The following is a 13416-nucleotide window of genomic DNA, read 5'->3' on the forward strand; positions in this document are numbered from 1 at the left end:
CAGAAGCATATAGTTATAAATATAGTGTATCATTATTTATAAATATCATTTATATGTTAGAGCTTGCATAAGCCAGCAGCGAAAGCTTTAATTGTTTTTGTTGACGAAACCCAGAGAACTTAATGATATTGTGAATAGATTCATAAATACCTAGTTATATGAGCTTAAGAGTTACCTTAAAAATAAATATTTTTGTATGTATATAAAATCAATTGCAACAAAATCATTTCGCTGTAAGCCAATATATATTTTGATAAATGTTTGTTATAATTCCATCGAATCGTAATTCATTTATGAATTGTTTGCTAACCAAAAATTGATTTGAGTACAAACACACACACATTCGCATTAAGTCGCGCTGAAAGAGTATCGAAAATTACCTAATGCCGATATACCTACCGATGCACCGTTGCTGCTGCTGCTGCTTTAACTGATTCTCAACTAAAAACCATAAATAAATATTAAGGAAACTAAAGCAGAGAATTAAACGAAATGCTGCAGAAATTTGTTGTAGAGTGAAGCCCCTAGAGATCTCAGACTTAATTCGCTTAACACCGTCATTTACACAGCAGCTCAACAACATTTGGGTGCGCTTTTGTTTGTTTGTTTTTTTTTTTTTTTTACTTTAGTCCTAGTGCCTAATAAACAAAACACACAGCAAAATGTATAAAACATAACGCAAGTTAACATGCTTTTTAGGGCTAACACACACACACACTCGACTACTGCTCGACACGAAAAGTGCAAAAAAATTTGCATTTAAATGGACTCGCAGTGGCAGAGGCTTTCACGAATTTGTTGTTGTTGTTGCTGTTGGTTTGGAGCATGTTCTCTCTCTCTCTCTTTTTTTTTTTAGCATGTTTTGCTAGGCACACGTAGCTCACGTTGTGCCAGTCGCTTTTTCAGCTGCCTTTGCCGAGAACTGTTTCATGTCACCGCCAATGAATGCTATAAATGGATTAATTCGCTTGGGCCAGGCGATATGTGGTCTGGCCTATGAGTGTGATATCTGCATGTGTGTGCCGTGAGTGTGTGTGAGTACCGTGTTTGCCGTGTGTATATATTGTTGTTTTTTGAGGCCAAAAGCGAATGTGCTGAAGAAAAAAGTGAAGACACTTGGACTAAAGCGCATAGTGAATGCCCTTTAAGCATCATTGTGGACCATACTTTATATAAGATCAAAGCGAATTTTGTTGAATATCTGTAGATCCTGTCAGATTGCATTTTTTATATGAAATTTTCAATTTTTTTTTATTACTTATAGACCATTCTTTATGCAAGTTCTATAACTTCTATTTAAACAATTTTCTTTTCTACTCATACAAAATTTTTATATCAAAAACTTAAATGCTTAGGGACTTCCGTATAGCTTTATAATTGCTTCCACTCTATTGTCTCTTTATTATACATAATAGACACTAGGATAATGGCCTTGACACCCTGTAAAATATTCCCAACACAATTGAAAATTCCTAAGGCAAGCACATATTTTATTCTAAACTCTACAAATATCTTATTCATCATATAAATGAATTACTTTTCAACTCTCCATCAATTCTCAAGCTCAACTCTACAGCTGAAACATTCTCCTTGACATTCTCCTTAGCAAATCTTTTATATATCACTGCCAACACGCTCGCATAACCAATATACCCCACATATACTCGATAGGCAGGCAGGCTGGGCGGGCAGCATTGCAGCTGGACAATTCATTGGCATGGAAATCTCTGCTTTTAGTTAATTTTCCGGTTCAAACGTTATCCTGCCGACTAATCCGTGTCGTCGTTCAGTGCGTCCTGCCAGCAGCCAGGCAGCCAGGCACAGGTTGACATTTACATTTTTGGTCAGGACAGACAAAAAAAAAAAAAAAAAAAAAAAAAGAAGAACAAGAAGAAGAGAGGGCAGCACAAATGAAGCTTCACAGCGGGTCATGTCCTGCAGCCTGCTGGCAGCTACATACTTTTTTTTGTTTTGTTATAGCTGCTGTTCCCGTGTCACGCTTACACGAGGATTATAGTTTGGGGTTGGCTCACTGCAGGACACTGGCAGCACAGGCAGGATGCGGAGCACAGTTCGAACTGTAGCTTTGATTCGACAGTTGACATATTTCGGGCATGCCCCGGGCCTCTTGAAATATACGGCTAATTTTTTTGCGTTGTTATGCGGAGCAGGCGAAGTTGTGTTTTTTTTTTTTTTTATTGGGGTCATATGCATGTTCAGGGTACAGGGACAGTAAAAATACTTAAAATGTAAATAAAAACAGATTAAATAATATTAATAAATAACATTTTGCTTAACGCAACCAAATAAAATGTACAAAAATATACATCTACATATACATATATATTCTGGTGGCTTGGGCAGTTTGGGCTCGCGGGGCGTATGCGTAATGCGTGTCTCAGTTTTCTTTATGTATTCGATGTTCATGTTATTGCTATGTTTGTGTTTGTTTGTGTGTATGTGTGTGTGTAAAATAACAACATTTAAGAAAAGATTTAGGTATAAATACGAGTATATAGTTAGGCATAAAATAAGTTATTTTTCTTGAGGTTGGACTTGGGGCTCAGCATATTAAAATTGAGGACTGAACAGACTCGAGTGGAAATCGAAAATTATTATTATTATGTTTTTTTTTTTTTTTTTTTTTTTTTTTGTTTTTTTTTTTGGGATTTACGATTAAATATATTTGAATTATTTTCCACTCAAGCGCTGGCAACATGCATCAATAGCCCCAATATAGTTACATTTGGTTTATATATACATAGAATTATATATGATTTGAGCATATTTAGATAGTCTAGGGACAGTTTCTAAAGAGGGGTAGACGGGTAGACACACAAAAAATGGGAACAAACAAAAGCTTAAAATATATATATATATATATGTATATATTAATATATTAGATAGTATATAGACCATTATGAGTTACAGCTAGCGGGGGAATTTCACACATACATCTTGAGAGTTTTTTTTTGGTATATAGATTAGAATGTAACTTGATGATAATGGAGGAAACAGTATTTTGTTTTATATGCAATTTAGAGCAGCGCTGCATCGACGAGACAATCGGTTAGTTTTTATGAAGAGGCTCTGATATGAGAGTAACAGAAATAGTTTTAAAAATTTCGAAAATGTGATTTGATTAAAAATTTGGATAGATTTTGTTGCACTATCAAAGCAAGATTTATAAAAGAAAACAAGGAAGAGACAACGATAGAGAGAATAAGAACTATAATCTAAAGTGTATATGATTAGGTATGCATATATATATGCATATATGTATAAAATATATTTAATAATATACACTCGTATATCTATGAAACTAATTGCTAATATATAATTAATTAGCTACGGGCTATAAGCACAACCAGGGCCACATTTAACGAGCCATTTAATAATAATTACCAAAATTGGCATTTTTATATGCATTTAAAACGTTCAGAGCAGGTGCAACAGCAGAAACCCCAAACACACACACACACAAGCCCATATACATATATATGTATTCTTTTATATATATAAATTCTTTTTGGCTGAAGCTCATAATCATATTAAGCCTGCGCCCATAAATAAAATTATGCGCTGCTCTGCTTAAATGCGTATGGGCGTGAAAGAGACAGAGACAGAGACAGAGATAAAACGAGCTGGCAACGAGGCCTCTCTCTCTCTCTCTTTCACTCTGTGTGTGTGTGTGTGTGTGTGCGTGTTGATGCAATTTCAAAGGACAATTTGATACAATAATCACGTTTGTCGTGCCTGGTCTGGGGCTCGATTGAATTACGCCTAAAATGCTGCAACAATTTTTCACTTTATGCGATATTATGCTGCAATTATGTGTGTCATGTTTGGAGCTGACAATGTGGACGCAGTGGGGGCGGAACAGCCGGCAGAAGGAGCCCTGCTAGAGACTCGACGTTTATGTTGTTGTTGCTGCTGCGCAGCGTCAAATAAATTTTCAGCCAAAAGCAATTAAGTCGCGAATTAAGTGCGGCGCATAGGCAGGACCCCATGGACGAGGCAGGACCAGAGCAAACACACACACACAGAGAAGGAGGGCAGCAGCACATGTGTGAGTTGGGCAATCACGAACGTGCGCCCACGTGTGCCAGTGTGCGTGTGTGTGTGTTTTTGGCTGGCTGACTGCTGCGTGCTCAAAGTTTTAACGCGTTGTAATAAATGTTAATTTTCCCCAACGAAAATCAACATTTATGGCGTGTTTTATGTGCAGCTTCAACATATTTTCCCTGTTGTTGAATGCCAATCCCTGTCAGTTGCTGTCTCACTCTCTCTCTCTCTCTCCCTCTCTCTCTTTTTCTGTCTGTGTGTGTTTGCGGGATTATGAGCTTGGCACACACACACACAAACAATGTTTAGTGCTGTGCGTGTGTGCTATTATTTTCTTGCGTAAAGTCAAATTGTTTAAAATGTAATTTTTGGGGCTGTTTTGTTGCATTTCATTTATTTATTTATTGAACATCTTACGTAAATGTGTGCTTAAGTGTCTACTAAACGGCCGAGTATGTATCTAAGCCAAAAATTGATTAAGCATCGTCAGCACTTAAACCCACTGGAAACATGTTGCTAAATTCGAAACTTTTCATTTGAATAGTTCCCGAAACTTAATGCACAAATTATGTTGATAGGAAAACTTTGCACTTATTTAAAACTGAAAGTTAGGGCAAACCGAATTAAACACCGCCTAAATGAGTTTTTAATTAAGCATTAAACTCTATATTATGAAATTTATGCACTTGATTAAATTTGAATTACAACTGCAAATTACACTCGCAATAATTTTTCCAGTTTTAATTCCAAGTGTGGGTTGAATCAAATATCATAATTTATATTAAATTTATTTATCAGTTTGTTTGCTCTTTTATCCCCCTATCTCTGTGGCTGTGTCTGTGTGTGTGATTGTGTGTAAATTTGCAGTTATTTATTTGCTGTTGTGCTTAGGTTTGCATAAAGTTAATTAAATCGTTTACATGCAGCATTAGGGTTTCATCGAATTTTGCTCTCAATAAACACTAGGGCTAATGGGTATATATGGCTATAGCATGCAGTTAACATTGGGCTAACAGCTGTTGAACAGCATCAGAGTTTCGCAGTCTCTATTCAAAGCAAATTTTCCATGAAAACTTAAATTCTACAAATATTTTATCTATAGTTTTGGCTATATATAAATATATATATGTATATTTGTATATATTTTACTAGGAGAGAAAAGAGTACAAAAAATTGTTTGCATACTTTGTGTTTGTGAAAGTTTCTTAGTGCGGGTAGTAAAAGTGTTTCGTTTGGTTTATTCTTGTTGAAGTGAAACACAAAATATTATGAATTGCTCTATTAAGCAACAGAGTGACGAAAATTAATAAGTTTTCCAAGAAAAATTTACTTGAATAAGCTGAAATTAATAGCAGAAATCGGAGCAGCTGGCGTAAAAATAAGGATATATATAAAAAAAAAAAAAAATAAATAAATAAATAAATTTTGCGACTCATAAAGAAAATGCAAAAAAAATTTAGCTGCCTCTCTCTCTGTCTCGCTCGCACGCTCTGTCACTTTAAGAGTGCGAGAGAGAGAGACAGCAATGGTATGGGGTTAGGCTGTGGGTTAGCTGGAGGATTGGTTTGTGGGCTGGGCTGGGCTGGGCGATTAGGATTTTTTCTTTGTATTATTATTGTAATTTTTTTGTTTAAAGAAAGAGAAAGTATAAAAAGTAAATATAGAAATAGCCATACCGCAGCTGCAGCAGCGACAGCGGTGGCGCGTGTTTGGGCCGCTTTTAATTGTGCCTGTAGGTGCAGGGGGGGATGAAAGTAGCGGCAGGGGTCACGTGCGCATCTGCCCTTCACGGCGTCCATGCAAACCGTTATGGAACCATCGTCGTGCCGCGCGACGCTCTCCTGCGGATGCGCGAACCGGCATTCCGACTCGGCCCGTTTGCAGGCGCCGCGCAAGAATTCGCGACAGACCTGGAAACACATTTTTAGGTTTTTTTTGTTTTTTTTTTTTTGGATTTTGGTTTTTGGATTTTTTATTTTGTTTTGGATACGGCGTCGTATTTTGGATAATTGTTGTTGTTGTTGTTGTTGAGGTGGTTCATGTTGTTTGTTGTTGTTTGTTGTTGTTGTTGTGTTGGTTGCACAGTTGATTGCAGTTTGCGGATTGCAGATTGTTTGTTGTAGTAGTTGGTTGTTGTTGTTGTTGGTTGGTTGTTGTTGTTGTTGTTGGCGGGCAGCAATAGCAAAAGTGGCAGCAGTTGTGGTTCAGAGTGTTGGTGTGTGTGTGTGTACAAAAGGCGAGGTGTTGTTGTTTATATTTCGTAATTCAATTTTTTTTTTGCATATAGTGTATGTGTGTGTGTGTGTGTGTGGTGTGTGTGTATTGGAAATAATGGAAGGATATTCAGTAACTGTTCAGTTTTTAAATTGTTGTTTTTGTTGTTGTTTACTTGAAAAGTAAAGTTAAGTAGGCGAAACGCAACAACTTTCAATGCATTTTCAGTTGATTCATTTTGGATGTTAGAGCCGATTTGTTGTTGTAGTTGTTGTTGTAATTGGTTTTGCAGCGCATGCTTCCATATGCATGTAGTATATATGTTAGGTATATAGTTCGATACATACACATATATATGCTAGGGTTTTCTTGGACAGCAGATTTGGCGTGAACTAACTTTCATTTCGGTTAAGTCCGCACCATATTTGGTTATTTTAGAGCGAGCCGATTAGTTTAGTTTTTGTAAGTTTTGCACTTGAGAACAACAGAGGAACACAATAAACAGAAGTAAAAAACAAACAAGGCAAATGCAAGGATTAGGAGTAAACACATTAAAAGCTACAACCTGTGGAGGATCGATAAACAGAACTGGAGTAGATTGTCCTAATGGGAAAGGTATGGAAAAATAAACTAATTCATCTATGGAACTCCTTAAGTTTAACATTGGCTATAGGAGGAGTAACAAAATAGAACCATATATAAACTAAAGCTAACCTAATCAACAGTCTAGGAAATGTCTAATAACATGTTCATTTTAAAGCAATGTTAACTTACATTGCAATTAACATAAAGCCTAGCTATAAAAATAAATATATATTTCAAATAAAATCGAAAAGAAAGTTTCACCTTGGATCTACTAGATCTAGCTAGCTGAGTTTGAAAAGATCATAAATAAATTAAATTTTATTCATATTTTAAATAAATAAAATTTTAGCTATTCAAAAACTTATGCCAGCTAGGAATAAGAAACAAAAATTATGTATTATTGGTAAAAGGATTTGTGCACAGAATTGTAAATTTATATATTTTATTGTTGGTCTGTTGTTTTTTTCTTGCTTTATATACATATGCACCGGGAAGAAAATATATGTTTTGAAAGCGCTTGCCGTAAGCTTGGCAGGGTAGCAGCTGCTTCTTGAAAGCGCTTCGTTTCTTTGACGTTTAAAATTAACCAAAAACTGTGCCAGACTGCCGACACCTGAGAGAATTGTTACCGAAACAAAATAAAATAGACATAGTACTATATAGCGTATATAGATATATCATATGTCAAAATCAAAATGAAAAGTATTACATCAGACATAAGAATAAGTAGAACGATCTTCTTTTTTGTTAGACAAAAGTTCAAGTCTTCAAATACGAATGTGTGTCAAGTAGATCAAATCAATTTTTATTATCAACGAATTGTTAATGATTATTGTTTCGTTATAATTTCATATAATTATTATTATCTTTTTGGCAGAACTGAAGAGAACTTAAAACGCTGTACATTGTTTTTAGTTGCAATATCTTTGATACATAGTTAAAAATATTAGGTCTTATAAGAAGAAATACATAATAATAATAATAATAATAATAATGATAATTGTAACAATAATAAATCATAATTAAATAAAGAACTCAACAAATTGGCATGCGAATAGAAATTATAATGAAAACAAGTCCAAAGAAAATCGTTTCTCTTGGCATTTTGTTTGTCATTGTGTGTACGAAATTAATACGATAAAACGATAAACGATAACCGATAAACGAGAAACGATAAACACAATAAACGTAAGCGTAAATTAAAGCACAATTCACATATAAATGCAATTCATTTCATTGGCCTCTATTGCAGTCGATAGTCAATGAATACAAATCGATAGAAGGCAACAACTGTCACTCACCTCTAATCTGTCGGAGCGTGGAATTTTCTGTTGGGCCACTTGCACGGTCTGTGGCACCACCGGGCCCAGCTGTGAGGCGACGGCCGTCGGATCGGGTCCCAGCAAAGTAGGCACTAAGTGTCCGGTTGCATAGTAAGGACTGTATGTATTGGCTGGTATGCCAGTCAAGTAGGGATTTGCGGCCTGTACACACAAAATACACAGAAATACAATAAAATAAACATAGGAGAATCAAATATTCAATACATCACATCAGTGGCAAACTATCAATCAATCAATCAATCAATCAATCAGATGTTAATCACTCAAAGAACGTCCTATGGAGTCCATTATGGGCTGAATAGAATTGGAATCTTATAAATAGCTTTCAGCAGTATTTAATCTACTAAAGAGAGGCAGCTCTAATCTTGAAAATAGCTTGAGGATTTTATATTTAATGAGTTGATTTAATATGAATTTAATAAACTCTCTTATTATAAGAAGGAGATTTTGGTGTTTCTCCTATTTATGTAATCTTCGGTCTTGCTGTATCCCCTGTATCCCCTCTGTCTACTTGTTCACTATAATATGAAGATGACATTCAAACTTTAATCTTAAGTTTGTTGATTGAAGTTAATTGACGATTTTGCTCTTATCTTCATAGTGTAGCTTTAGAATAAGATAGAACTTAGTTCAAAATAAGGATTAAGGTTGAGTATTTCCAGAACAAATATTGGACTTGATTCAAGATGATTTAATCAAAGCTTCAATACTTTTAATATTTACAATTGCAGTGCTCAGTAAGAATAATCAGAGGATTAATCCACAAATGAAAATAAAAAGCTAACTAATTAACTAAATATCGTTAAATTATAAATGAGTTCAACTAGAAGACGAATTAACAACATTCGATTATGAACTTTAATATGAAATATAATAATCAGGTTTTTCTTTATAGCTGAAATGTTGATATTATCATTTATTATATTTCCCTTAAAGATTTGAAGCTCAAAGTTGCGAATCACATACATTTGCTTTAGCAACTAAAATTCTAAATAGTTTTTCTTTATTTTCACGTTTTGACTCTCACCGCTAGATTCACTTCAAAATGAACAGCGATTCCATTTAATATTCCTCTAATTTCCACCTTATTCCCACATCATTCCCACGCATGCTTATGATTTACACCAAGTGTTAGTGAATTTTAAATGAGATTTCGTGTCAGGCGGGGCTATCGCAATGGCTTATGACAGCTAAGCGTTTAGTCCACTTAAGTTTTGTAGCACCCGCCCACCTATTGCTGCGGCACGTTAATGAAGCTTCATGCATTTTTTAGCACTCATTTCAGTGTCGAACAACGGCGTTTGCGGCTAATGGTCGCTGGCATTTAGAAGGCCATTTCGAAAGGCAAAAAGAAAAAGCAGCCATGTTTGAAAATAATTTGAGAATTAAATTTCGATTTGTTAGAATATTGCGGCGTAACAGAGAAAAAGTGGCGAGTGCTGCGGCTGCGGCTGCTTCTGCTGCTGCCCCATTGGCATGAATAATGCATGCGCCCGGGCGAACCGGGCAAAAAGTGACTCGAATTTCTTCTATAAGTATATTATATGTTCCGTCTTTACGTCTCACCCTCGCCCTGCTCATTTTCGCGCATTCAACATTTTCGGACAGGGGGGACGGACACGATTCTGTGTTATTCAAAGTCATGCAGCAGGGCGCAGGCAAGTGGAAATTGAAGTGGGATATCCGCTTATAAATATTCATATAGCACAAATTTGTTAGTCGCCTGTCGCTCGCGCGCTGGGCCACAGTTTGCCAGCGCTTAGGATATTCAATTAAAGTATTATGCGGCTTTTTGGGGTAGTGGGTAGGGGGCAGTGGGCAGGGGGCGTGTACTTACCACGGCTGGCACTTGGCCCGATATGACCTGCTGGCCGGGCGCCATGCCCATTTGTTGCATCAGTGCATTCTTGAGTGCCAGATGATTGCGTCCGTTTATCAACAGCTGATCCTTCAGATGCTGTGGTGGATGAAAGTATTTGCACGGCGGTTTGTCACGATTACAACGACCCTGGAAATAGTTAAAAATTTCTGTTTAGAATTCATGTTTCTAAAATGTTTATAAATTATTTATTTATAATATTTAAAAAATATGATACACAAAGTTTATAATCAGTTCATGAAATTTCTCTTTCTGTTTATTAATAACATTTAAAAAATATAATACACAAAGATTAAAAACAGTTCATAAAATTTCTCTTAAGAATATAATAATTCTTTTGTTCATATTAGCCTTAGTCTGAGTGAAACTGTGACGTCATTAATGTTTATGCTTCACGCTTCACGCATTCTAACCTAAATTTATGTTAGCGTGTTGCCAACTGCATAAATTATGCGCAACAGTGTTGAATAACGTTCATATAAATTGCCAGTGAAAGGGCTTACCTTAATGTTTTATTTAAGTGTATTTTCAATGTGATTTAATAAATCACGATAAAGCTTTGATCTCTTAAGGTTAATTTATTTCAGAGCTAGCATATAAAATAGGCATAAAGGAAGTAACATTAGAGACCTAATGCCCCATATATGTATGTATATATATAACAGCTTAACACTTTAATATTCAGAGAGAATTTTTTTCAAATTTTAATATAAATATATTAAATTAAATATATTTAATAAAATAATATATTATATTTAAGGAAATCTATAAAATATATAGAGAACATATTTTTTATACATGAATACATAATTATCTGCAAGCTCAAAACTTGAATAAAGAGACACTCGAATTTTTCCTGATATTTTAATAACATTGTATAAAACATCAGTGCCCCACAAATACAATGAAACCTTTTAGATATATGTTTGATCCATAACGGAAATCTGATTGATTCAATGCAGTCAAAATGACGCATTGCTGCCGTGCTGTCATGTCATAATTTCGAATATGAAAATTCTCTCACTCAAAATGAGAAAAGGGAGAAAGAAAAACAATTAACTGCACGTAATGTGAAAATGTTGACTGCAGATATGCAATCAAGCTGCACAAAAAAAAAAAAAAAAAAAAAAAAATCCCAAACAACAGTAAAATGGAAAAAAGCCAAACAAACCTCATATTAAATCGATAAAAAGTAATTTCGCATCATTAGCAGGTGTAATTATGGCCACGGATTAAGCCGCCGAATCATCAAGTACCTTTACATACGTTGTTTTTTTTCCCCCTTTTTTTTGTGTTTTTCTGTACTTTTTTGAGTGGTGGCCTAAATGTCAACAATAATTATAATGAGTTCGGACTAATGCCCCGGGGCAGTCGGCTGCATGCAACGTGGCATGTAGAAAAAAGATTTAATACAATTTCAGCGAGTGTACGTGTGTGTGTGTGTGTGTGTGCGGCGAATTGGGTGCGCAGACTGTCAAACAAATATGCATGTAAATTATATTTAATTCAGAGCAAATGAAGTTAACAAATATTTACACATGCCCAGGCGAACGAAGCTGCCCCCGCCTACGCCCATGGCCGAGTCCTTTGTCCGCAAAAAAAGAGAGGAAAAAGGAAGCGAAAAGCATGCAAAATATTTATATGTATGCATAAATTGATTGTTTGCCTGGGCTCGAAACAGGAGCACGTAGTTCACAATTTTCACTTTTATTTTTTGTTTTTGTTTTTTTTTTTTTTTGTTGCTTCTTCTTTTTGTTGGCATTCACAATTTATGACGCAATGAAAGCTCTGCAAGATTTATGGCGTGAACAAAATAAAACACAGAGAGGGAGAAAGACAGAGAGAGAGAGAGAAAACTTTTTCCCAGCCGCTAACTTTCATATAATTGTTGTTAAAAAAAATTTTTTCAGTCTGCACAAACACCCACACACACATACACATAAACAAAATTTTATTCACTGTTGATGTTATTTGGCAAATAACACGAATTGCAAAAATACTTGCACAAATATTTGTTTGCATATTTCTCAATGCCAATTCAGCTTGACAAATGCTGGGCGAATGCATAAAAAAAATATGTAGCAAAAACAGAAGGCGGTCGATTGGCAATCGATAGACTGGGAGATACCCTGTAGAAAAATGGGCGATCCAATGATATCGATTAGATATAAAAATCAATTATATTTGATTAAGTAAAAAAATTAAATCAAATTAAAAAAATTTAAATCAAATAATTTTTGAGCTACATACTCTCTGTACAAAAAATAAAAAATAAATTAAAGTATATCCAAATAATACTATATAAAATAATTGATGCATATCTCAGGTATTCCTTACTTCTCCCTCTCTTTCTCTCTCTTCCTCTTCCAATACAAATCTTTACAGTTCACGCCTTACACTCCCCACCCACTCTCTTTGCCTATGCTGGGTATAAATGGATTTTAAAAGCAATTTTTTATTGTTGCACAAAATAAATTTAATCCAATTTGTGTGCAGTGAATAAAATGCATTTTGATAGGCCAACGGATTTGCTTTAGTCTATTATAGCGCCGTTGGCATCACAATAAAATTACTGGCTGCTGAACAAGTGGAAGCAGAAAGAAATATTTGTTGCCAATTAATTAGCTCAATTATTTGTCGCACACAGAACCTGAAATGTTTGTGAGCCAAACAATAATTTGCATGCAATTTGTTGCTGCCGATGATTTGCAATTTTGATCAATACACAAAATATTTATTGACGCCAAGCAAACAAATTTCTTTGCACATCAATTTACGAACTGCGAGTCGTGCAGCAACAGCAGCAGCAGCAACAGCAGCCTGAAAGCAGGCAACATGCGGGCTGGCTTCAAAGGCAATGGCGAAAACCCGTTCGCTGCCTCGCACAGGCACTTTTGGATTATTTGTTTGTGCTTATTGGCGCCATTGGCTGTAATTTAATGCTTCGATTGAGTTTATTCAACAACAGCAACGGCAGCACTTACAGTTCCAGTCGCAGCAGCAGCAACAGATTCAATGATGGCAAACCAGTCGCATCTGTGTCTGTCTATCTCTCTATCCCACTCTCCCACTCTCTCGCTCTCTCTATCACTATCTCTAACACTCTCTCTTTACCAGTTTGTCACTTGATTTTAAATGCTTTTACAAACTGTCTATAAAACGCGGCTGCTCCCCTTGCATTCACAGGCGCGGCAGCGCAGACTCCTGCTCTAATTTCCAATAATTAAATACAAATGTGATTCTTTAGTGTGCCACTTGGCAGTTGCACAGTTGCACAGTTGCCAGTTGCACAGTTGCTGGCACTGTTACTTGTTGCCATCGCTTGCGTTG

The 13416-nt window shown here is 35.6% G+C and overlaps 1 protein-coding gene across 39 annotated transcripts in view; it reads right to left on the reverse strand.

The window, feature by feature from the left end:
* The window catches only part of mbl (splicing regulator muscleblind), a 258467-nt gene that overhangs the window by 21806 nt on the left and 223245 nt on the right, over positions 1-13416 (reverse strand). For 27 of the 39 annotated variants that reach the window (XM_089469920.1, XM_089469923.1, XM_089469919.1 and 24 more), the window contains 3 exons: positions 10045-10215; positions 8166-8348; positions 5742-5975 (listed from right to left, as the gene is read on the reverse strand). In XM_089469920.1, coding sequence (XP_089326046.1) covers positions 5742-5975; positions 8166-8348; positions 10045-10215 — 588 coding nt within the window. The remainder of the gene's footprint in view (positions 1-5741; positions 5976-8165; positions 8349-10044; positions 10216-13416) is intronic. The other 12 variants (XM_089469925.1, XM_089469922.1, XM_089469926.1 and 9 more) reach the window with 1 other exon arrangement.

The sequence above is a fragment of the Drosophila arizonae genome, chromosome 5 (genome assembly GCF_054131065.1).
Source record: "Drosophila arizonae isolate 15081-1271.41 chromosome 5, UAZ_ARI_1.0, whole genome shotgun sequence".
NCBI classification, from domain to species: domain Eukaryota; kingdom Metazoa; phylum Arthropoda; class Insecta; order Diptera; family Drosophilidae; genus Drosophila; species Drosophila arizonae.